This window comes from Clytia hemisphaerica, unplaced genomic scaffold (genome assembly GCF_902728285.1).
Source record: "Clytia hemisphaerica strain Z4C2 unplaced genomic scaffold, Clytia hemisphaerica genome assembly, whole genome shotgun sequence".
Taxonomy (NCBI): Eukaryota; Metazoa; Cnidaria; class Hydrozoa; order Leptothecata; family Clytiidae; genus Clytia; species Clytia hemisphaerica.
Window position 1 is genome coordinate 957,532 of NW_027104500.1, and position 26,903 is coordinate 984,434.

The 26,903-nt window shown below is 34.7% G+C and overlaps 1 protein-coding gene across 1 annotated transcript; it reads right to left on the minus strand.

Moving 5' to 3' along the window:
- Positions 1-340: 340 nt before the first annotated feature.
- LOC136821779 (uncharacterized) lies at positions 341-14,871 on the minus strand. Its single transcript, XM_067077991.1, has 15 exons — positions 14,720-14,871; positions 13,684-13,794; positions 10,799-10,886; positions 10,333-10,384; positions 9,549-9,656; positions 8,810-8,855; positions 8,122-8,180; positions 5,940-5,975; positions 5,308-5,360; positions 4,990-5,047; positions 4,515-4,643; positions 3,901-4,040; positions 2,408-2,462; positions 1,853-1,915; positions 341-415 (listed from the first exon to the last, which is right to left on the minus strand). Exons 1-15 carry the CDS (start codon positions 14,793-14,795, stop codon positions 341-343), a joined length of 1,149 nt encoding a protein of 382 aa, XP_066934092.1. The 5' UTR covers positions 14,796-14,871.
- Positions 14,872-26,903: the final 12,032 nt, after the last annotated feature.

Sequence of the window (26,903 nt, forward strand, 5' to 3'; positions counted from 1 at the left end):
AAAGATTATTACAGATAAAATTCAAATAGCACTGTCAATTCCAGTCTCGAAGACGAAGGAAGGGTGTGTTTTCTTTTGAAGCTTGGATTGATGTAGCCTGGTTAACCAAGCCAGTTTTTACAAGGTCAAGATAAGGCTGACGGTAATATAGCGTAATCGGCGCTTTAATGAATTTTATGATGTAGGGAATTTTAAGTTTGCCTTGAAAAACTGATATTCAGATATTCAGTCACAACTTACCATCAGATTTATCCTAGTGACTGAATCAATCTGGCTTAGATTTCTAGGCTAGGGTTGATGTAAATTCTGGTAAGATTAAAAACACAAGATAATTAATTCATTAGATTGATACCTCTCCAGTGTCGGAAAACATGACCAGTATATCTCTTTCCAGCAATTGCATCTTCACTGTTCTCTAGAATATGAAAAAAGGAAGGTGGTACTCTCCAGTACCCAGTAAAAGGGAGGGGGAGACTGGAAATTTTACAAATTCTAATAAACCATGTTCATAAATAAACGAGGGGTCCTAATAAAATCAGAGGAAGGTTAGATTTGGAAAGCAGGAAAAATAATTTACAAATCTGTTTGGAAAAATATAAAAGAATTTGGGCAAATTGAAATCATTTTAAAAACATCCCTAGCTTAGTGAACCGATGAAAATTCTTCAATCAGCCAGTGATGAAATGAAAAAGGAGGCGACTGCAAATGGTGATCGAAAGTTTATTGCTTAGGTGGAGATTTTATTGTTAAATAGCCCAGAAATCCAGTGAAAATTCTCAATGTTTCAGTGTTACTCTAAATAGGGACGAGACTTAAGCTTTGGAAATGATATCCGGGGTATTTTTTCTATCGGGGACGATTTCTGTGGTAATGTCCCTAGTACGTAGGTGGGGGAGGCCGATAACTAACTAACATACCTTTCAAGTTCTAAAAAAATCTGTAACTTTTCTTTGTAAAACTTGTGACTTGTTCTGAAATAACATAACTTCGCAAGACACGCATCCACGAGTGCAAAGCTTTGCTGGAAACTCGAAAAAAAAACAACTGAATACCTAAAATATTTGAAAGTGTTGTCCTGTCATACGTTTTATAAAAGCCAAGTATAGGGGGAGCGTACGGGGTTTGTGATTTCCGAAATAGCGAATAATTTTGCCAAAATTTCCGAAATTCCGTAAAAAAATACTTGCAATTCTGATACCGATTTTTTTGGGTATTTTTCCTCATTTGGACTAATTTTTCATCAATTTTGATTTTCCATGTATGAATTCCGAAAAAAGGGGATAAAAACTTTATAATACCGAAATTTCGAAGCAAAAATTCATGGATTTCCGATACCGAAACAATTTCAGAATTCCAAAATACCGAAGGAGTTTTGCCTGAATTCAGAAATTCCGAAGAAAAAAGGGTCGATTTCCGCAATTCCGAAAAACTGTACGCCCCCCCCCCCACAGTATACCGTGCAAAGCTTATAACATGAGCAATGTATTGTATACCACAAATTACAAGAAACTTCTAACAAATTGAGCACATTTTTAAGCATATTTCTAAATGAACTAACCCTTAGTACACAGCTATCTATTTTTAACTAGAAATATTCATATACAAAAACAATTATAATGATAAATTTGCAGGGTCAAATTGTATGACAGAGAACGCTCATGGATTTACTTACAAAGAACAGCTAAATTTAAACCTCTCTCTAATTGTAATTCCTAATCTATTACCTATACGTTCTTTGAATCAACCTCGACTAAATGAGCATTTTCTTAAAACCGAAGCAACTCTTCCTCGTAAAGACCGCTGCAATGTAAACTTTTTCTTAAATCTATATCTTCTTCGTAAGAGATCAAACCTTCTGGTTGTCAGCTTTGAGAACATTATCGATGCCGTCTTGAACGTAAATACAGCTACCATTCTATGTGATGATATAGAAAGAGAATGGAATTGTCAGAAAGATATTGGTATACTTTCAAGGAGAAGATTTATCATAATAGTTCATTATAATCTTCAAATGACTTTACATTCCAAAATTTTTTGACTACAGAACCAGTCTGGAATAGATGTCTTTGATGTAAAGGATATAGAGATTTCTTCAAGTATTTCAAAAGCCTATTCAATATTCTAGAATAGCTACTTGCAACACATGATTTTCCTATAAGCAGATTCATGCAACAAAGTCACGAATAAACGTCGAGTAAAGCTCTGATTGGCTGAGACATGCAAAGATTACCTCTGGACATTTTCATAAAAATATATTTATGTAAGCATTTTTAAGCTAATCATAGCTTTCCTCGACATTTTTTCGTGACTCTTTTTACATGAATCTGCTAATAGGAAATTCGTATATTTGAAATTGAAACAATGACAGCTATAAATTCAAAATGTAAAGGAAACTAAAGACTCTTACTTCTCCAACATTATGAAAACCTAAATAGTCTATTGTGAATGTATGTTGCGATGTTCTAAAAATGAAAAACAATTCGATTGTTTATAACAGATTCACCATAAAGAAAATACATAAGTTGATTATACAAGTTTCGTAAAAAGAATGAAACGGGAGAAAGTTTTCAAGTATGCTTTCGAAAGCTGCTTCGAAGAGAATCAAGGGCTTTTGGTAAATTACGCTAGGTAACAACTCATGCTTCGTTTTCGAAGTTCCGCTATGATGAACAAAGATATTATGATCCTTTACAGACTAGATAGGCTATTATAACTGCTAACATATTTTCCGTGAAAGCGTGTCCAGTTTTATGGTCGACTAGTCCGCCATGTTGTTTTTCTGTTTTATGGTAGATTTTCGAACGTTCGAATTTCAAAACATTTAAATAGAATAAAAAGTGACAGACTAAAGTCTATTCACGATAAGTGTGCACTCTTTTTTCTTTCACCTATAACTTTTGAAGGAATTCTTCAATCTTTATAAATTTGGTATCGTTGGAGAGATATTTGTGAGTGGAACAATTTGAAATAAAAAAGTGTTTAAAAAAATTCTAAAAATGAAGATGAAAATGAAGAAGAAAAAAATGAAGATCTTGTAGAAAAGTGCTATTAACTTCATTTCACTGGAGAGAATTTTGATCTTAGGAGATATCATGTGAAAATTTTACTAAAATATTTATTAAAAAAAGTTAATACCAAAGTTGATAAGTGATTGACCCCAAAAAACAGCAAAACCAGCAGAAAACCCGTTTTTAGACGTCAAGCAGTTAACTTTGCTTGATATCTTTTGACTGAATGATTATTTTTGAGAAATTTTTTCACAGTGATAATGTTCGATAATCAAGGAGCCACTTCAGTGAAAATGAAAGTCATATCACCTTTCTACAAGATCTTCATTTTTTTCTTCTTTATTTTCATCTTCATTTTTAGAATTTTTTTAAAGATTTTTTAATTTCAAATTGTTCCACTCACTAACATCTTTCCAATGATACCAAATTTATGAAAATTGAAGAATTTCTTCAAAAGTTATAGGTAAATGAAAAAAGAGTGCACACTTATCGTGAATAGACTTTAGTCAGTGACACACTTCCTATCATATGGAAATCCCAGTCAACTATTTAGAGATCAGTGATGACTCAACTCACTCTTGACGAAGCTTACTCTGTACCAGAGTGTATATCACGTTTATCGCTTCGTAGTACGGCAATGAATTTTGAAATTAGCCGTAGATATCGGGTCTGTGTACAGAAAAGACGAAGCTCTATATAGCTGCATACTTTTTTTCCAGTTGACAAACGAATTAAGCTTTGAAAGTGATCGTTTCAAGACAAGGTTTGCGACGTAATTTATGAAAATGATTATGAAATGAGACGGAAAAAACATTCTAACCTTCACTACTATACAAATTTCGTCAATTCCCCTAAAATCTATGTAGTAAGCGATTAACCAGGATTAACTTACACTTTTTCACTGTCAGTTTCGTGAGATTCGCTTTTCCTTTGTTGAAATTCAGTGGCGGTCATGGAGCAACGCCCTTCAGCGCAGAGCACTTGGTAACGTTTGTATAAGGGTGGAAACCAACGCCCATCTTTATAACGCGCCTACATGATATAAATGATGGAAAAAATTAGAAAACGTACACCGTCCACCTTTAAATACCAACACTTTAAATGTTCAAATATTTTTGATTGCAAATTTGCGTATACACCCGAATTAGTAGTCTAGCAAGCTTAAAGCAAAAAGTAATGGAGGGAACAAAATCCCGAAACAATAATCATATTATCCCATCGTATAACGCCTATACTATTGTATTACACGCATTATGAACGACTCCAGTCTACCAAACTAGGAAAAAAACGCCGATCTCTACTTTGTTCGGACGGGGTAAAAAGGGGAGGCTTGGGTTGGCGGCGCTGCTAGGTTCAGACCTACCGATACAGGATCAAAAAAATCCAACGGTCTTTTATTCTGCAAGTGGCACTCAATAGGTTTAAACTCGAGTTTTCTTTGCAAAAGCTGATCTTAAATGTCAGATGGTAAGAAATATACAATGAATTCGTCAAAAACACACTTACTTTTATAACACAAGCTGTAATTGGTTTCCCTTGATATTTTTTCTTCAACTGTCCGACTTTTAAACACCATTTCTCGTCTATATATTGTCCGAAAAGTTCGTCTAAACAATCACCCGGTTCGATTTCATGCTATAAAAAAACGATAAAAATATAGTTAGTTTTGAGACAATACACGTATTTCCTACTAGCAGATTCATGTAAAAAAGCCACGAAAAAACGTCGAGTAAAGCTCCGATTGGCTGAATATTGCACACATATCTTTTTCAAAATGTCCATAGTATAAGGCAATCTTTGCATGTCTCAGCCAATCAGAGCTTTACTCGACGTTTTTTCGTGCCTTTTCAATATGAATTTGCTAATAGGAAATTTGTGTATTCCCAGTTAACGCGGGCGAACTGAAGTCCTCTTTTTTCGATATATGTCTACCCGTTGGAGAAAAAGGGGAGCGAAATGAAGAAAAGAAAAATACAAGTACCTCTTCTGCAACGCTCCCTGATTTGACTTGTGTGATAATTGACTTTCCGTCTACGGAACTATACAAATCAGAAAGTAAGTAATAATAGGATGAAACTTTGTTTGGATGTCTATTAAGCGCCATATGGATGTTAGATTGACGCTATTTTAACGAATTATACCAGCTGGCAATACCTTATCGAGAAAAAAAAATTAGGATTGTTAATAATTTCAAAATAATTTCATCGAGTCTAGTTCAGCAGGGCTGTAACTTCCGTATTTTGAGGAAATGTTGAAAAAATATCCCGACTAAGTCTTTCACGCCGTACAATTTACTTACACCAAAGTCAATCCAAGCAGTGCACAAGGGACAAATTCAAATTTTTCCACACGCTAAAAGAGGATAAGAAAGTGTTAATATATATACTAAATTAAAAAGCTGTCCCTATAAGCGACATTTCTACTTTTTAGAGTACTGATTACAGAGAGAACTTATCTTGGTTAGTAACGCAAAATTTTAATTTTGAGGAGAACTAATATTTACGTATGTAAGGGTAAATTGTTACTTTTTTGCCACAGAATGAGGATTTTAGACAAAAAATATGGATTATTTTGGAAAATCATGAAAACTTTGATTCATAAATTATTTTGGCTAAATCCCGTAACAATAATCGTATTATCATATAACGCCTATACTACTGTAGTTAGACGCATTATAATAAACGACTCCAGTCTACCGAAATCCAGCGAATTCGCCAAAATTTAAGGTAAATCGAAAATTCAACCCAAAAAAACCTAAGGCCGCATTAAAATCAACCTGAGATTGTAAGAAACGACAATCAAATGCTTCTTTGATTCACTTTAAAAAACTCGCCAAGAATTCTCTTATTCTCTCATGGCACGTTTACCCCCCCCCGTATTATTAAGAAATTGCGCATGCGTAGTGATTAATAAAGAATAGAGATTACTTACTGGTAAAAGCCATGTCTCGTCTAGAAAGCTACAGTTCTATAAAAAGAAAAGTCGGTAAGAACTTAAGTACTACGGTAAATTGATAGGCACTCGCTACTCGCTATAAATCGTACTATTACGGCAACGAATTTCAATTTCGAAATTTCCGTAAATATCTGACTTTCATAGAGACGTTAAACTGGCTCAAATGTTTTTCATGTTCAGAAAAAGGGAGGAATTTAGCGTTTTAGAAGAAATTTTTTAATAAAATAAACGAACAAGTGATACTTTTATGGACCTACCTGGTTATCAAAACTAATCAATGAACATTGAAACAATGAAACACATAAGACATAGCTGGACAAAATAAAAAAATATATAATGAAAGCATATCTATTGGGAGAAACTATCAACACTACCGGGTGACCCACGAAAAAGTTCGGACAGTTTTCGGCGTCTCGAGGCCGAACAAATGTCTCAAAGTGCTTGAGATTTTAATATGTAGAAAGTAGATATTCTAACTTAAAGTTTGAGCTATTACTTTTTAAGTAGACCCTAGCCAACGAAAACCGTCCGAACTTTTTCGTGGGTCACCCGGTATTGAAAAAGAAATAATATCGTTCTGATAAATTCAACCAAATCTTTTCCAAACAAATTAGAATTGTACAGTTTTTAAAGCTGGCGTTCGCGATGACAAGTCGACTGAATGCTGGTTGATGATGACCGTAAACTCATGCCGTATTTTTCTCGATTTAAAACAAAAGCACGGAATCTTTTCACGAATTTAAGGTAAACGAAAAAATTGAAAGCACAGCTTGCGAATACCAAATCACAAGACGTTTGATACGGCACCAGTAACCATGCGTAACTTAGTAGAGCTGTCGCGGAAAGTGAGGTAGTGAAGACCATAAAGCCTATGGTTGCAATCACTCTTGGTATGAAGTTGGTAGATAGCTAGAATCATTAAGATTCGTAACGTCTTGGCAGCTGTTAGATTCCTCTTATACTCTAGGCGAGACATTCGGTCATTCCCAGTATTAATGCTGTTTTCATCGAATAATTTAACAGTCTTTAAATATCTCATTGTCAAGATGTTGAAGCCAATAATCAAAACAATAGGAGTGGCCCCTGAAACAGCTATTACAGTAATAATTGCCAACATTGACTTATCAACTCCCGACGTGTTTTCAGTGCAAACTCCGGCCTCAGGATAAAATATGTAAGTCCCTTCCATAAAAAATTGCGAGTGCGCAGAGAACACGAGAATAGATAAACGAGACAAAGTAGCGTCCCTATTTTTCTTTGAATCTGTTTAATCAACGGCTTGGTGATTTTGCGGTAACGAACGAACGACATTGCAAGTAGCATCAATAAGGAGACGTCACAAAAAGCAAAAGGCGTTTCACTCCATCTACAAGCAATTCTACCAACTTTCAAATCATTGAGCATAAAACCAGATAGACATGCAATTCGCGTTAAAAAACTCAATAAATCAGCTATAGCCATGTTCGTTATAAACAAAAAATAGCCATTGAAAGGGCTTTTTCGTGACTTTGGAGTAAAGTAGTAAAGGATAGCCGCGTTCAAAATGGTAGCCACGAACAGTAGACTAATGGAAAGAATGCGAAAAATGCCGATCAAATCCATAATGTCACCTTTCAAGGTCAAAGCTGTTGCTTAAAAAAGTCACCAAGGTTTGGTATACTTATAGTTACAGCTAAATGACGCAATTTTTTAATTTAAATTCCAACATGTTAGTTTCACTTTCCAATAAATTATTTGATGAGTTTTCAAAATCAGTTTTTTAATTCCCATTATTTCATAGCAGTTTCTCATCTCCTTGAGATTCCATGAAAAGATATTTTGAAATAGTCAAAATATGATAAAAACAAAAAGCTATTGATGAATTTTATCACTGTTCACGGAACTGATTAAATCTATTATATCAAATAATCGCACGATGGGTTATTTTTTCTTATTTGGCAGGCCTTCAAAAAGATTCAATCCTGAAAAAAGTTGAACGAACGAACAAACGAACAAACAAACAAACACAGGTTAATTTATAGGATCTCCACATAGGTCCAAAAATAAGCCGACTTATAACTTAACTTGGGTAAAGAAAGTAGCGCTTTAAAAATGAGATCAGACATGATTGACAATGTGAAACACTTGTATGAACCATTAGAGAAGTATAAAATCTTACATTGACATCTAGGTTGTACTTCCTCTTTTTCAACGATTTTAATATACCCATAACCAAGTCTGAAAGATCAAAATAAAGAATAAAGGGCTACATACACTACACAATATATTGTCAGACAATATATTGATGATATATTGCTGAATGTCGGCAATATTGTCAGCTCGATTTGCAATATTCCAACAATAAAGGGGGATTGTTTACAGAAAGAAAATTCCTTTTTATAATAAAGTACCAGTTGTTTACTTCGTACATTACGGTCCGCAAACCATATTGTCGAATATTGTTCGTCAATATATTGTTTAGTCTAAATAGCCCTTAAGCATCTGCGGAAAAACACTCCAACACCGTCACAGCGAAAAGGGAACATTTCTATCATTACAAAGGGCATAACCAGAATGCAATAGATGTTAAAACTCAAGAGGTTTGAGCCAAAAAGTGACTGGAATTCCAGGGGAATACTTTTGGTGGCATGTCAATTAGAACATGAGTGGGTATCTCAGTAATTAGATAGAGTATTACTGTGTTCAATCTCCGGTCACCACCACCTTAACGAATCAGTAAGATAGTTTGGGTAATCTTCTCTCTCTAAGATGGTTTATAAGAAGTTCAGTGAGTGGAATAAACGTTTCTCCGTAAAAAAGTCTTGTGCTGGCTTGATATAACCCAAAGGAGATAATATCGCACCTACCTTTTCTACGGTAATCGACCAATGGTGAAGCATCTTTATACCAATACTATAAAATAATTAAGATAGATACCGTATTTATTAACCTATTTCATAGGATTCGTGTTTTGGCTACATGATATTTTTCTATGTTGCTGCAGTAATCAACTCTGTGTGGTTAAGCACTCTTGCTTTTGCGAATTGAGATTAAAAGTTTTACAAAGGAAGCGACTAAAGTTCCTCCTCTAATTCACCACGATGCTAAATCATCGACGGATTTTCAGCATAAAAATCTATTCCTTTCTCTAATATTTCTTCACTTAATTTTATTTTCCCGATAAAGCTGGTGAAAAATAGGACGGCCAACGTTGAAAAACTATTTATTTAGCAAAACAATTACCTAAAAAACAACTTACAATATGTAAAATATCTATTAAACAACCTACAGTCAACTCTCTCTAATTCGAACCTCTATGACTCAAATCTTTCTCTAATTCGAAAAAAAAATTGGTCCCACGAAAGACCGCATAAGATAGAGTCAATTGTGTGCTGACCCAGCTGGCACACAACGTTGTTTCAACGTTCATATAACGTTATATGGATGTCGTGAACGTTAGATTGGGGATTAGAACGTTAGATTGTGCCAACTGGGGAGAGTCACCGCCCCCACAAATGTTATTGAAGATTTTAACAATTTTCCCAGTTTAGTCGAACTGATCTTAAAAAAGATTGTTGGACGAATTTTCTCCCTGAGGAAACATACCCTAACATATTCTTGATTTTGCAGCAGTGCTTCCAATGCTTGCACCAGAATGCCTTTCGTTAATGCAACGCGAATAAAAAGGCGACCACGCCCTTGTGATGTACTCGTCTGCAAGAAAAGATATTTCTTTATTGGTACATAGCTTTTTTTCCTTGTCGAGCGGAAAACAATTCTAGCGTAACGATATACGCTGTATGGCTACTATGTAATAGTTATCGGACAGTTGCGAGTACAATATGAGAAATATTTTACGAGTTCCGAGATTTTTCCGTACAATATTTTCCGAGCCTTTAGGCAAGGAAAATATACGGAAAATCCGGAACGAGTGAAATATTTCCATATTGTACGAGCAAATGTCTGATAACTGGTTTATCGGTGACCCAAAAAATGCACTTTTTGTGTTGGAGGACACTTTTGTAGCAAAGTGACGTTAGATTGCTTCTACCGCTACAATGCAACAACATCTTTTCGTCAATTTATATTTTTACATGTAAAATTTTGAAAAAATAATTTTCATTACTTTAACTACGATACATGTAAAATACAAGATATATTGTACTCTTTTTAACCAATCAGATTGAAGATTTCTCGCAGAAATTAAGAATGATTTAATTCTTATTTCAGCAAAGGTAAACTTTTTAAGCCACCTTGTCACGAAATAAACAGGAAAAATTGAGTAAATCATTCCGGTAGGAAAAGTTCCAAGGTGTGAAATGCTCTTTTCCCAACCGGGTGATCTGCTCATCTTTTCATGTAGTAGTCTTAAAAAATTTGCAACGCTGACCTTTTTGCATCCTTTGACAACGGTGATCGCATGGTTGATTGAAGGTGGAGGTCTACACAATAAAAAAACAACAGTTTGAAGGGATAAAAAACAGTAGCATAGTGGTTGTGCGGAAAAAAATTGACCCAAAGGTGAGTGGTCGAGCTTCTTTGGTGAAAATCTTAGTTTTTTTATAGATCTATTTTTCAAGAAGTAGAAGTAAAACAGTAGCGAGTTGGCTAAGAAACATTATCTGAAAATGCAAGCATAGAGTCTAAGCAAGCCTTTGTCTTAGACGGAAAGTTAATCTCACAAACTCTTGGATTCTTGAAACTTTGGTGAATTATGCAGAATTTTGAGACGGAAGAGCATCTTTATATATTTTACTGGAACGGAAATCCGTCTGAGACGGAAAAATTTAAGACTGAAAACAGCAATGAGTTGTCATCACTGAAAAAGCATGGAGTCTAACAAAATTATTCATTACCTTAGAGTTACTCTTGAAGATGACGATAAGCCATCGATGACACTCCAATAATCACGATCCAACAGACCAATCAGACCAAGACTTCCAACTATAAAGAAAAGAGGGAAAAAAAAGGTTCCTTCGAATGCTATTAAACTAAAAATGTCCTTTTTGTTTTTTCTGTAGATAATTTTGAGACAGATTTTAGGTTCCCATAATAAAGGACTAAGTGTCAAAATTTTAAATTCTAAAACAAAAAAAAGTTGTCAAAAGAAATGAATGACAATTTCAAATTATACTATAACAAACGACCACCCCATTCGTTCAATGTACGTAATGATACTAAAACAACTATAACAAGCTAGATGCTGAATGGACCTACCTGATGATGAAAGTTAGATAGCAATGCAAGGAGAAAAATTTAAAAAAATCAGTCAGAAAACATAGCGTTTAGCGAAAATGCATAACGCAAGAAATTCATCATTGATTGATGGTAGGGGGAGAGGGAAGGGTTGTAGGGAAAAAATAAATAGAAAGTTCTGGTCGCAAAATCAGTTTTATTGACAATTGAATCATGCTTGATGGTGAGCATTGTTATCAATAATGTTTTTGTGTGAAAAACATAGAAATATGAGAAAAAAATCCAATGAAAATCTGCAAAAACGGCGATTTCCGGAATTTTCAACCGGAAAAAATTTTTTCTCAAAATTCGAACTCGGCCATGTTTTGAGCATTGCGAATACGCATCTTTCTGCAAAAAATCAGAAAAAACTAAAAATAAAAATTCGAGAAAATGTCAAAAAACCGGTTTTTCCGGCATATTTCCGGCATTTTCGGCCGGAAATGATTTTTTTTCGAAAATCAGGCTCCGTCACATTTTGGCCATTGCCATTTTGGATCTTTGTGCAAAAAATCAGAAAAAGCTAATGAGCCAATCTCGAGAAAAGCTGGTAACAGACGAACGGACGGACGGACGGACGAACGAACGAACGAACGAACGAACGATTATCTGATATTCCGATGGCGTATTGGCGGCCGCCCACGCTAAAGCTCTAAAGGAGCGGACCAATATACCATCGGAGACCTATAGTAGTCATCGTTTGATGTACCGCATCACAGTCGTGTCTAGCCGTCCTTACACTTTTTGCTTGACTATCGGTTGCACCCGACTGAATTTAGCAAGAAAATCTCTGCTGCCTGAGAAGGCTTGAGAAATATTCAAACCTTCGATTGTTGGCTGTTTTTGGTTTATTTTGGTGGATTTATTGAAACTTGACAGTTTCATTACTTTTTCAGTATTATATTTAGTACCTAGTGTAATTTCTTAGTAAGTGCACCAAGTTAAAAATGCTTGACATTGCATGATTATTATCTTTTGTTATTTATTTGTTTTTGGTGGTTGACTGGTTATATTTTCAAAGGTCAAATCAAAGAAAGCATATCAGGTATGTTTTGTTTAGTTTTACCAATAATTTTTATGCTGGAATTTTAAACTGCTGCATTCCAATTTAGACCTTTAGAGCCTGTCGACCGCCCTCCATCTGTCCATGCAGAGCAGCGGACCGCCCAACCCCAACCGACATCAACAAACTTGTTGATCATGACCTGTGTGTTGTTTATTTGGAAAAGCCAGAATCCTCCTTCACCAATAACAAAGTTGGAGGGAGGTTCCCATATATTGTATCAGTATCTTGGGGAAAAAGCTTTTATTTTTTGGTAATAGGACACCATCTTTGCTTGTTTCGCCAAACTCTATTTTTAGAGGCTGACATGCATATTTCAGGTAGTGAAAGATCTAGTGCAGGTGTAATTTTCATTTGGTGTGTTGAGGCAAGCTTAGTGATTTTGGAAATAGCAAAAAGTTCACATATTGCTGTATAAATTGGACTAGATTGAGGGAAATTTGGCTCATGGCCACTCTCTTCTAATTGTTTGGTTCGTGACATTGCTTGTTTACTTTTTTTAGGCAGTAAAAGATCTTGAATAGGTGAAATTGTCATTCGATGTGAGGAGACAAACTTATTTATTCCAGTAGCAGCAAAGAATTCGCATTTTATTGCTATAAATTGAACTGTAATTGGGTTTGGATTTAGAGCCACTCTCAATAATATTTTAGTTCCCGTCCTGCTTTGTTTACATTTTTCAGTTCGGAGCACTATTTAGAAATCGCACGGGAAATTTTTTTTGCGTGTGTACTCTTAGTTCGGGGCACTAGTAACTTTTTACCGTCCCCAGACTCTTTCTAAATTTTACGAACGCGGTCAGGAGAAATTCCGTAATCCAAAGGTTCCAGATGTTTATAATTTTCCCGACCTTCAGAGCTTTAGCGTGTCGGAAGAAAATTTCTACATCGAGTACCAGATAAAACGAACGAACGAACGAACAGACAGAGGTTAATTCATAGGACCTCCACCGGGGCACCCGGAGGTAGGTCCAAAAAACAAAAAGCCGAAGCGCAGCATGAAGGAAAATTGATTGTTATAAGGCGCCGTTTCTTTCAAAATGAACTTGAATTGGCAAAGCGCTGCTTCTTCAAAAACGGATATACAGCACCACGGGCAGCGGCTAATGAAAGGCCAGATGCTGGTCCAAAAAAGAAAGAAAATAAAGCTCCTTCGGGTTCTATCAAATAAGTTACAGCTTTTTTGTGTCCTCCTGTATATTATTTTGAGACAGATTTTTGTTTCCTTTAATAGTGTAATGATGTGATGCCCTCCCATCCAGGGTCCTAGGAGACGAACACCACATTACTATACAGTGGGGAACTAGGATTAGCGGGAGACAGAAATGGAGAAACAGTTCAAGACTTCCAACTATAAAGAAAGAGAAGGAAAGAAAGTTCCCTCAAATGCTATTAAAAAAGTTCGGTATGTTAAAAGAACGTTGGGTGCCAGCATTTTCTTTACCTTTGAGTCCTTGTCGAAGTACAGATTCCAACGATTGGCAAAACCCTGGTAAAACTTGACTGTCATCAGTGAGTTCGTTTTCTTGATTCTCATTCAAAGTGGATGTAGATGCTGCGAAGAAAAATAAAAATAAATTGAGGGTTCCAGTTTAGAGTGACTTTTCCAATGGTGACTTTAAATGTATAAAAGTTTCGCATTGACACACTCAGAGACATGTGTCATTTCACAGTCGAAAGGAATCACGAGTAATCATGACCATTGCGTTTCGATAACGACTTTCTGTTGGTCTAAAACTTTGGATGTTTTTGCGTCTGACCAACAGGAAGCCGCAATTATGCTGCAGTCAGTACTTAAAACCCATGATTTATTTCGACCATGAAATTGCCTACTAAAAAAGACCTTATCCCCTTTGAGAGCGCCCGTGTTACTAGCTTGATGGCATGAATTCATCAATCAGATGACTTTTGTGTGGTTATATACATGAAGTCAAATGTCACGCATACTAAAGGCATGTAGATTTGTCAGAAAGAAAACATTGAAAAGTGAAAGAGATTTTTTTATATCATTATTTGAGCAGTATAAGAATTAGCCTGAGAATTGACAAAATCTCTAGCCAATCTACTTAATAATAAGATTAAAGTCAATTTATGAAAATTAAAGACAATCATCATCAATTTTAGGCGAACCAATTTCTAGAACACCAATAAGATCAAAGTCTGAATTCAATTCATGGTTTCGTTCCACTATTTTCATCGGAACGGAACTGCTCCGTTTTCTTGCTCCGAAACGTTCCGAAATGAGTATGAACACTTCCTATCCGTAACACATACCATACCAGTGGCAATACGAAACCATAACGTCTGAACATGGTCTTAGATTAGATTACCCAATCTAAGATATCATTCGCTGAGTTTGTGGCACATACCGGGGATCGAACCCACAATCCTTGGATTGGAAGGCAAATGGTTTACCGACCGAGCTACCCGACCGCACGCATCTATGTAAACGACATTTTTTCGTATAAAATGCAACCAACCTTCTAGACTTTCCATAACCACTGCAACTTCGGTGGAATAAGGATTTCGATTTAAATATTTCTTCAGAAGTGTCATTTTGTATGATTTTTATAACACTTTGTTATTTTTTAATTGTGTTTCTGCAGTTTGAAATCTTAATACTTCTAAATATTAACAAACAAGAACAAATTCAAAAAAAGAATATATCCCAAAATATGCTGAGAAAGGTTTGGTATCAAGTATGACTTTACGAAGGTTGAACGACGTCAATTGTAATGATGTCATTACATTTTCACCCTCACAGATGAAGTCATTTTCACGTCATTTGACCCTAGCTAACTAGCTAAAAAAACTGTCAGTATAAAAATGAGCGAGGAAAAAATTAAAAACGGAATCCAGTAAAAAGCAATGAACTTAGGACCAATTTATAATGACCTTGACGCTACTCCAAATAAAAGATTAAAAAAAGTTCTTGTTTTGAAATTCCGGAAGGCTTTCCAAACAAAATTTCATTTAGTTCAACGATAAGAAAGTTCATGATGAAATTATTCAAAATAAATTAAAACTATAGTAAATTATACGTTCTTTAGTCTTATGTAAGAAACTTTACTAGACCCTTTCTTAAGAAATCTTCTAAGTCAAATCATCAACACCGAGCTTATTGACTGTAACAGTGACAAGGTCAAGACGAGATACAATAAGAGCTCTTGATGCTTGAAAAAGTCAAAAACCGTTAGAATTTAAACAAGGTTATGGACTAAAGCAAGCAGCTTCATATGGATTAAAAATCATTCCGCTCCAAGGTAGACTTCCTATAGAAGAAAGCAACGACTCAAAAAAGGGGCCAAAAACCTTTCCCCCAAGGAAAACAGAACTATACATTCTATGAATCCATGAAATTTATATGCGATTCTCAATAAAAAAAAGGTGACATCAATTCCAAACATCAAGAAGAAAAGACAACAGATGTAATATTTTCTCCCGAGGAAGAGAGAAATTATGAATAGTTTTATAAGAAGTTTTATAAGAACATTATAGGAAAAATACTGAAAATTCAAGAAAGAATTTTAAGAACTGTTACTTTCTGTTTTAATAGACTGGGTTCAAAAACAATTTCAGTAGGATGGTACTCGATGATAGACTTGATAACATTAGTGTATAATATGATGACCACAAAAAAATTGAGAACACGATGAGAATAAGTCGAGTACAATCTCTAAAATCAAGCTCTTAGTTCTAAGCTTTCTTATAAAAAAAAGAGTGTTCAAGTTGAAAATACGGAAGAGCGAAGATTCAAAGAAAAATAAAATTGAAATTGAGAACAAAAATATGGTGAAAATAAAGATATAAGAAAACTCTCCTCTCACTGTGGGGACTTTGAAAGGCTTAATGGTTTTTGACTGTGGCTTTTGAAATACGCTAGTTTTTAAAGATCAAAATATTAATAAAGGTCGACAAAAACGACAATTTCATTTTGAGAACTGTTTATTATCATAAATTTGGGTAGATATTATAGACAATGTTCCTCTATGAAGAAAGTTCTTCCTCGAGATAAAAAAGACCCTCTTGATAGTTACAGCTAACTCCCACGGCCTTGGGCCGTGCTAACATAGCAATTTCCATTCCACATAAAATTCGGAACTTTTGGTATTAATACATACAGATACATAAGGCGAGTAAGCTCGCTCAGAGAAAAACGTCAGAAATTGGCCCTCAGCTCAATAGACTATTAAAGGTTTTATTTTTACATAAGTGTTCCCGTTTCATATCAGACATATATTTCATATCAGGACAGCGTCTGCCTATTGTTATATTATGCTGATATAAGCAAAAAAATGTTTTTCTTTTCCTCTTTCAGACCAATCTTGCTCCACATCCGTGTCAATCCAATGTGAAAAAGCTTGTGAATTAAAATTGATGAGTGAGCAAACGAAACGATATCACTCTTATTAAAAAACAAAACCTTTAAAGAGCATAACATTCACGAAAATATAATATAAGAACAGTTCAATCTCAGCCAAATTTATAGCCTAGAAATCTAAGCCAGATTGATTCAGTCACTTAGTAGTTTTTCAAGGTTAACTTAAAATTCCGTACATCATAAAAATCATTAAAGCACCGATAACGCTATATTGTCTTCAGCCGTATCTTAGCCTTGTAAAAACTGGCTTGGTTAACCAGGCTACCAAATTTACTGGTCCTTGTGAAAAAAGCGAGTAAAGACAAAGAAAAAAACTAAAAACGAAAAACGAAAAATTATTCTTTTTGCTCGATAAATTGAAACCGCGACAAGGATGCAAAAAAACTAATCCACCATTATGTTTCAAAAATCATGCTCAATAAATCAATAAAAAAATTGGAATTAAAAGTGTAGTTACACTAGCTTTTTCAATGTAAACCATGCTTTTGGTAAACATTCTGAAAGTGAGTAATTGTAAAGAAGAACACGCCCAAACTATACCACCCAAGATAGATGGGTAGCCGCCTTCGAAGCGTGCAAAGAAAGGTGTAAAGAAAGATGTAAAAATGATGAAAAATTAAATGAATACAAAGTCTATCTAAGAGTGCTGGTTTCTCTAAGGGTTGAAAACTCGTAATGTTTAAAGGGAAATTTAACAATATAACTTAGCCTGGAAATGGTAGATTAAGCAAATCAAGGGCCAGGGTGCTAAGCCTAACATACCTAAACTACAGAATAGCAGAATAGTAAAATAACCTTTTATGGAATGGAGAAAAATTTAAAACCATGTAACATGTATTTTAAAGAAAATTATTTTGTAAAAGTCGAATTTAAGTCGAGTGTTTACACTTTTTTATAAGAATAATTTCATAAGAACAATGACGCTCAAAATCGCAAAAAAATAAGAACAATTTAAAAACAATGCTGAGCCTTAAATTACTCAACTTCAAGCATTTAGGGGTAGAAGTAGAAATTGGGTATAACGCCTGAAATACCTCAATTACACCCTATAAATAAGAACAAGATGAGAATAATTTGAGGCTCAAAGTGCTAAAACAATAAGAACTGCCGAGCCTCAGAAAAATTTTTACTGGTTCTTATAAAAAAGTGTACAGGTTAAACTGCGATATCATTAATCAAAAATAACAGGAAACCAGGTCAAGTCCGACGGGCAATTTTTGTAAAAAACTATCAAAAAAATACCGACAAATTCTTCGAAATATCTGTGTGATTTACTAACGGAAGAAATAATGACATTAATGAACAGAAATTACCATTTAACTTTGACGAGAACCTGATAATATTCTAATTATTATACCAAGCTAAGAGAGCCTGTTGTAAGGATCAGAAAATCGATGCTAAACATTAAATTGGTTCTTAGTTTCTCAGGATTTTCAGTTTTAAAGTTGTCTGAACGTTTTTTGAATATTCTTTTAATAGCTCTTTTAGGGACATGTTTTTTTTTGACTGTATCAAAATTTCTAATTCAAAAATCCCAAATTTTACAAAAACCTTAATAACTTCGATGCAAATGTCATTCGGGACTAGAAAATTCACAGAATTGGAGTTGATCGTGATACAAAAAGTCATGCAAGGTCAAATTTATGAATTAGGAGTGCAATATGATTATTTTGGTCATTTTGACTTTATGCTCATATTTTACTCATTTTCTTGTAATTTCTAAAAATTCTGATTTGAAGCCAATATTTGACATTTCTGAAGTCAAAATACCTTTTCAGGAGTGAAATAGGACAAAAAATGAGTGAGATATGAGTAATTTGGTCCAGCACCTTAGAAATTTAAAATTTACAGCTTACACTGCAGCAAAATTAACGTTTGATTTATATAATATCCCAAGAATTATTACAACATAGTACTCTTTCGATCTGGACCAATGTTGAGAAAAAGTTTGCGAGTGTTCAAAGATCAAAATGGTCTTTAGTTATTGAATAGTCAAAAGAAAAAGAAAACACCGTTTATGGAAATTCAATTCAATTCTAAATTCAAATAATTAGGAACATACATTACAAATTTATAATGATAAAAGATGAAATGAACAGTTGCTCTAGCTTAAATGAGTAGGTAATGATTTAAATAAGTCATTCAATTTTAAATGCTTGCATTTCTTTTTGTAACTTTCATCGCGACAGAAATAAAATTTCCCTTTATTAACTGGCGCCATAACGTGTACAGACTGCGTTTTGTTTGCGAAAACCAAAACATTCGAACGTTCGAAATGTAGAACGTTCGAAATGTAAAACGTTCGAAATGTAAAAACGTTCGAATTTGTAAACAAAAAATAGACAAAAGGCTGGTGGGAAAAAAATGTGAAACTATTTGTAGGTCAGAGATTATTTTCGTGGCGGTTGAGTTTAGAGACCATGCGAGACCATGTTAAATAATTTTTCACTCATATGATATTGAAGAAGGTTACATTATTATTTAGATAACATATTATTGTAATCACAAGTTTTTAATGGGGCAAATTTTAAATTTCAACGAAAATATTCATGCGTATTCCTTATCTTTTAAGGTTTCCCGTTATTTGCTTATTTTCAGTAATATTTTTAAACAAAAGTGAGGACCAGAAAATCAAGGATTACTCCTAAAATCTCCGTGATATGCTACTGTGCTCTTAAAATGTCGATTATAGTTAACTATCTTCATAATTGCTAAAGAGTTTTGGATGAGATTAAGGGAGTAGTCATGGAAAAACTAGGTCTTGTCAAAATAAAGGACCATTTTAATCATCGGGCACTCATTTTTCGCTGTTGAATCAGTATAAAATTTACTTAATAGACTTAAAAGAAAGTTTTTGAATGTTTTTTCCCAGAGTATTTCGGAGTAAAATATGATAAATTAGTCCAAAGCTTTACTAAGAATATATTTTCTGTACGAAAATGACATGACTATAATTAATCCTCTGGCACTCTTCAAAAGAGTTTTTTTTTGCCGTAAAAATGTTTTATAGTGTATTCAAAAGACAAACCGCAAGCAAAACCCCCAAAATTATAAGAGTAGATAAAGCTAATGGAGAAAATGTCATTTTCTAAGAAATCGAAAATGACCCCTCAAATCATTAAATACTCTTGAATTTCCAATTTTTTTTGGCTAAACCCAATCTTCAAGCCTAAAAGCACCCATATCAAAAGTTTTAAGTTCATATTTGAACTGATACATCTAAAAAATTGAGATGACTTTTTGTATCTTTGCTTGGAGGGACTAAATCGAATCGTTTACTACTCCTAACTTTAGACCAATATTGCTGTAAGCCTATTAATGCTAAACATCTCTAAACTTTAAAAATGGAAGGACCAATCTTATCTTAAACTACTCTGCAAATGACGTCTTTCTAGCTTAAAAAGTTTTCATGGCTATCTTACAATTAATGATGGAGGTGAAAAATAGCGATTTTGATACAGTCAAAAAAAAACAAGTCCTTAGAAATTATAGCTTCAGATTTATTTTTGTTAAGTTTTCAGGTTTTAACCGAAAATAGAGCTTGTGTTTGCTCTTGGGATGCTTCCAAGGTTCTGACAAAAATTAAGCCTCGTGTTCTTAAGAAATCGTTGCTATAGAAACAAACGGAACGATTTTAATAATACGAAAGAGAATTGGACTATAGCAGTGGGTGGAACAGTCACTTTCGGGGTTGTGGACGGCAAAATACGAAATTTGTCGTTCTTTTTTGTCGTTTTTTATGAAATTTGTCGTTCTTTTTGTCTATTATGCAGGAATTGTAAGATAGAGCCTCCCATAGAGTATGATGAGGAGAATCTGTCAGTGTTTTAGTGATTGCTTGACCAACACAATGTCATTGTTTCAAGATCTCTGCTGCTCCGATAACACAGCAATACCTGAAGAGACTTGGAAACTAATTTGCGAAAGGTTATCATGCAGAATTGATGATGGTGATCTAACAAGCAACTAATTTGAAAAGTCCTATCAAAACCGACAGCGTAGTATCAATGAATTACAAGATAATATACAACTAGTTAGTTTGCTTATTTTATGTTTGGTGGCACCTATTGGGTCATTCCATTTTATATCCAGGGGAGGGGTGGAAAAACATTTCCCGCTAGGGTAATTTTAGGCTGAGCTTCCAAACATTCGAAAAAGTCACAAAGTGGAATAGACGTAACTGCGTAGATAAAAAGCCGTAAATAATTGCATAGAAAAGAAGCAAATGCGTCATGCTTAAACCAGAGAATTTGTTGACGCTCTACGGAAAAGTAACTCGTCGCAAACACCAGTCGCTAGATTTCGTGAAATCAAGTTGGCTTTGAATGTTGCAATTATCATAATACCTTTCGTGTGCGGATGGGGGTATTTCATTGGTTGTCAGGTCTACGAGGTAGCAACAGGCTCTATATTGACTGGTTTTTATAACTTGTCGATCAATTATAGCATGTTTGAATCCTTTGATTTATATTATGTTAACTCGATCGTTGAGAAGAAATTCGAAGACTTTGCTTATTAGATGTAAAGAGTGCATTATCAGTTCCGTTTTCCCAAATTAGAGTTCTACTTGTTGGCTCATCATAAAAAGCTTCCGTTGACACCATAGATTTATAAAGCCCGAAGTGCTAGATGGCGTACTTTTGCTGAAAAGTGTGCCGTGGTTAGGAAGGAAATCCTACCTAAGTCAAGTGACATTACAAACATTACAATAGAATTTCAGCGCTTGACCAATCAGAAGCTTCAAGGGTTTTCGAAGACAATAGCAACAATATTTTTTCCCATATTCACTTTTTTTTTGCCTGTGATGGCTTAAAGCACGACATCTAGCATTCGGGCTTTAATAAATCTAGGGTTGACACGAGCTGAACAACTAACTTGAAATAATTTTAATTGAGTTTATCTAAAGTTTTAACAACCTTGTATAACATTCGATCAATCAGGGGGGGCACGCAGTTACTACAAGACAGTATGTGTAGTAAGTGCCTTTTCAGCACTTTTTTTTAGGACCACCACCCATTGCAGTTACTACACCAGGGTAGTAACTGTTTTCAGAAAAAAAAATTAGGCACCACCCCTGTTTGCATTTACTACACCAGGGTAGTAACTGTTTTCAGAAAAAACAAGCAACGTGCTGAATGGACCTACCTGATGATGAAAGCTGAATAATAAGACAATAAGGAGAAAAATGAAAACAATCAGTCAGACGATATAGCGCTTTGCAAAAATGCATAACACATTAAATCTTATCATTGATTGTTGATGGGGGAAGAGGGAAGGGGAGTAGGGAAAATAGAAATAGAAAGTTCCGGTTGCAAAAATCAGTTTTATTGACAATTGAATCATGCTTAATGGTGGGATTTGTTATCAATAATGTTTTTGTGTGAAAAAAAAAAGAAGTAAGAAAAAAGCCAAATGAAAATCTGCAAAAACGGCGATTACCGGCATATTTCCGGCATTTTCAGCCGGGAAAGAATTTTTCGCAAAAAGTAAACTCGGTCATGTTTTGAGCATTGCGAATACGCATCTTTCTGCAAAAAAAATCATTTCAATTTCAAAAATCAAATTCGAGATAATGTCAAAAAACTGGTTTTACCGGCATATTTCCGGCATTTTCAGCCGGAAAAAAATGTTTTTTCGAAAATCGGGCTCCGTCACATTTTAGGTATTGTCATCTTGCATCAGTGTGCAAAATTTCATAAAAAAATATAAAGTACAGCTCGCGAAATTCAAGAAATACTGTCTTTCCGGCGAAAATAGGTTGTTCCGGCGATTTTTGAGTAGTTCCGGCTTCAAAAATCAATTTTTTTGAAAATTGAAACATGCTTGATGGTTGGCATTGCTATTAATAATGTTTTTGAATGAAAAAACAACCAATTATAAGAAAAAAAATCCAATGAAAATCCAGAAAAACGGCGATTTCCGGCATATTTCCGGCATTTTCGACCGAAAAAAATTTTTTCTCGAAAATTGGACTCGGCCATGTTTTGGGCATTATTAATACGCATCTTTGAGCAAAAAATCAGAAAAAACTAATGATAAAATCTCGAGAAAATGCCAAAAAAACAGTTTTTCCGGCATATTTCCGGTATTTTCGGCCGGAAAAATTTTTTTTTTTTTTTTCGAAAATCGGGCTCCGTCACATTTTGGGCATTGCCATTTTGCATCATTGTGCAAAAAATCATGAAAATCTGTCAAGTATAACTCGAAAAAATGAAAGATATCTGTTTTACGCCGGTTTTTCGGCTGTTCCGGCGATTTTTAAGGAGTTCCGGAGAGAACAAATTATTTATTGAAAATTAAATGATGCAAAGTTTTGGGTATCACCACAGAGAACCTTTTTCTGTAAAAAAACGGTCAAATAAGTTGAAAAAGTGTCACGGAAATACGAAAAACGGCGATTTCCGAAACATTTCCAGTTCTACAGGCCGGAAAAATTTTTTTTTCGAAAAACGGTTTTCAACATCTTTTCGGTAGCACTAACGCGCCTCTATGTACAAAAAATCAGAAAAAACTAATGATAAAATCTCGAGAAAATCCCAAAAAACCGCTTTTTCCGGGACATTTCCGGACCTGGCGACCGGAAAAAATTTTTTTTCGAAAATCAGGCTCCGTCACATTTTGGGTATTGCCATTTTGCATCATTGTGCAAAAAATTAGAAAAAACTAATGAGCCGATCTCGAGAAAAGCTGGCAACAGACGAACGAACGGACGAACGGACGAACGGACAAGGGTTAATTTAAAGGACTACCTTAAGGTAGGTCGAAAAAATTAGGCACCACCCCTGTTTGCATTTACTACACAAGGGTAGTAACTGTTTTCCGGGAAAAAAATTCAGGTGCCACCCCCATTTTCGGGTGGAAATATTAAAGACACCACTCCTATGCAACTGATATTGTGAAGAAATATTTCTGTTTACTTTCACTTTCATTTAACAATGAATATTTACCAATACATTATAGGCCTGGTAACTGCTGGTAAACAAAATCCTCGAATTATTTCTGTGGAAAGTAACCCATACATAACCCATGCTCTGCAAGTGGTCAAGATAATGGGACCGGAGCTATAATTCTATCTATTAATATTAGCCCCATGGAACCTAGATAGATAGAGCTTCCCCTCTCTGGCGCTCTGTATCTTTCCGTCTCTCTCATCTCACCGGTGAGAATATGGCGTTATTTGAGCGAACGACGAACAGCACAAGGATTGATATTTGTTGTCTACATACCAGATGTGTGATGACTTTCTGTTGTCTTGAATCGAAAAAAACTTTTTAAAAATATACAAAACATAACCCAACAAGATGCGTACGTTATCAACCCAACCAACAAAACAAACAAAATTGATACACACAGTCAGAAGATACATCTAAACACACTAAACATCATAGGAATACAAATCATGAAACTTTCAATAATATATCTTCTGACAAGTTTTCAAAATCAAGTCGACAAGTCCATTTCCGTGCATTTCTCTAACTTGCAACAACAGAAAAGCCAAAAAGTTTTCAAAAAACAACACAGGATTGACACAGGACTGACCAATGGAATTGCGGTATATGGCTCAATGTCATGATTTAACAAAACTCCGGCGCAATCTCAGGATTTAAAAAGTGGCACCAACCATGTAGTCATACACGAATTTCACAAAGCCATATAGGGGACAGGTGGGCAGGCGTATTTTAATTGACCGGGCGTACGTCTTACCAAAAGAGACGCGCTGCGCGCGCAATAAGGCACCACCCAAAACAGCAGTTACTACACTTTGTAGTAACTGTTTGAGGCTACTTGCAAAAAGACATCACCCTAAAGAGCAGTTACTATACTGTGTAGTAACTGCTTTCAAGATTTTTAAAACAGTACCCACCACAGGGGAGGTCATGCAGTAATTATATAAACACTATGACAATTACTACCGTGGTGGTATATAAACCAAAATTTGGGAAAACAGTTACTCCACCAGTGGAAAAACGATTTTGGTAGGATATGGTGTACTAAGTGAGCACATTTTTCAATTTTTCACTTAAAAGTTTAGGTTTTTAAAAATTCCGGAAGCAAAAAAATTCAAAACATTTTTTTCAAAAGTCAAAAAAAAATCACAAAATTTTTTCTTTAATCGAGGCATGAAAGATATTTTAACAAGCTTGGAAAATGATTGAGATATTTAACTCTTGAACGGTCGTTAATAAGACGTACCCAGTAAAATGGTATCGAAAATGAGGAATTCAGTGAAAAAATTGCCAAATTTGGCATTTTTGGGGGTGGTATACACCAATTTTGAGGGTAAAATCAGTTAGTACACTATGGAATAACTGCAAGGGTGGTGGTGTCTGTAGAAAATGTCCAAAATTGCAGTTACTCCACATAGTGTCAAGGAGTAACTGCAAGACCCCCCCCCCCGCCTGCCCACCACGGTAGTAAGTGTCATACTGTCTTGTAGTAACTGCGTGCCCCCCCCCCTGGATCAATAGACCTTATCGGAGTTCTTGATTTTTCTAAAAACAGCGATGCATTGTGGGATTGTTTCGGGGGGTACTACAATAGTATTCCCTCGAGGAATTCCTAAGAGATTTCTAATGTAATACCCCCGAAACAATCCCACAATGCATCACTTTTTTAGAAAATCAAAAACTCCGATATGATCTATTTTGAACATCGCCCCAGCTTGGATATATCAGTTCTATCTTTGAGAAAAAAATTCTAAAGCTCTACTCTTTGAACGGAAAGGACGTTTAGTCAATTCCATACTTCAGAAGCAAAATCTAATTACCCAATGAAGACACAAGCCCACCGTTAGAAATCGAGAAATTGAAAGAAATAGCTACGAAAGAATTGCCTTTTTTTACTTTTAGCAAAGTCCAACCAAACCAACCAAACCCAAGCTTAACCATTGAGTTTCAAGCCCGAAGGGCTAGAGGCAAGACTCCTGGATGGGAAATGAAACCACTTATTTACCATCCAGAACGCCCGCGCGTAGTTTTTACACAAACGCCGGATTGAAACTAAAATCTATCGCTAGATTTAAAAAAATGTAGTCCTACAAAACAAAGGAACCGCTAGATACAATCCGCCGTCATGATTACGGCGCGTTCTATGCGCGTATTGGATGGGAAATAAGTAGCTTCAATTGCTCTTGCCTTCAGCTTAACTGAAGCTGAGAATATTTCCACAATGGATAGGAATTTTGAATTCAAAATAAAAAAAATTATTGAAACGTATACTCACCATCATTGTCCATCTTGATAGCCACATTATTTGGTAACAATCTTTCATCCAATCAGAATCCTTCAAAACCACCAAACAGCCAATCAGAAACCAGGTTCGATTTTGTTCACCAATGAGATTCCATGAAACTTTCAACACCAAATGTGCATTATTTCTTTTGAAATTTTAGTAGTTTTTGTTAGTTTTCTTGTTTCATATATTTATTTTTTTTTTCTAAAAGAAAAACATTTATATGTAAGAATTGAAAAAGGATAAAGTTTCAAAGTCATTCAACGCATGATGGGACTTGATAACAAGAGAAGGGCGTATTATCTATATGAGACATAATTTAACTTTCTTTACGCTAGAAAAAATGGATCCGTAGGTTTTGGGACAATAATTGACAAGGAATAACATAACGTCATTTTGATTCAGCCAGCTAGGAAACATTATTTTATTCATCTAGAACAACTCTTTTGCCCATCATTCTGGACAAAAGGTTTAGGACAAACGGACAGAACCTTGTCGGAAAAAAAAACTAAGACACATATTCGCAACGTTTTAGTGGTGATTCAGAGCCAATACTTTCATATAGGTTACTGAGCAAGCTATCGTAACACGAGCATAAAGGTTAGATCTAAGCTAAACATTTCTTTTTAAAAAAATGTAGACAATAAAATTCTATAATTGCCAAAAAATAATAAATAATAATACTATATCCCAATTTTAAAACAAATGAAAAATATTAAATCTTGCCAAAATTGTAGCAAAAAAATAATAATTTGTTTTTACAATTTCAGCATTTCATTTATAAGTGCAATTGAAAAAAGGAAAGAGTAGAAAACTATAGTTTAAACCTTCAGCTTAATTAATTTGTTTCGTGATTTCTCTTTTTTAGCCCCAAAAATGAATGAATGAATTTTATGAAATAAAGAATTGATGCTTCAAAAAAATAAATAATTTCTATATCTATATTATGTAAAACAAACAAATTCGACGACGTAGTAAAACTTATAAAAAGACCTTTTCTAATATTCATCAGTTGCTTGTGTTTTATTATTTGTGTGAATTTATTTTAGCAA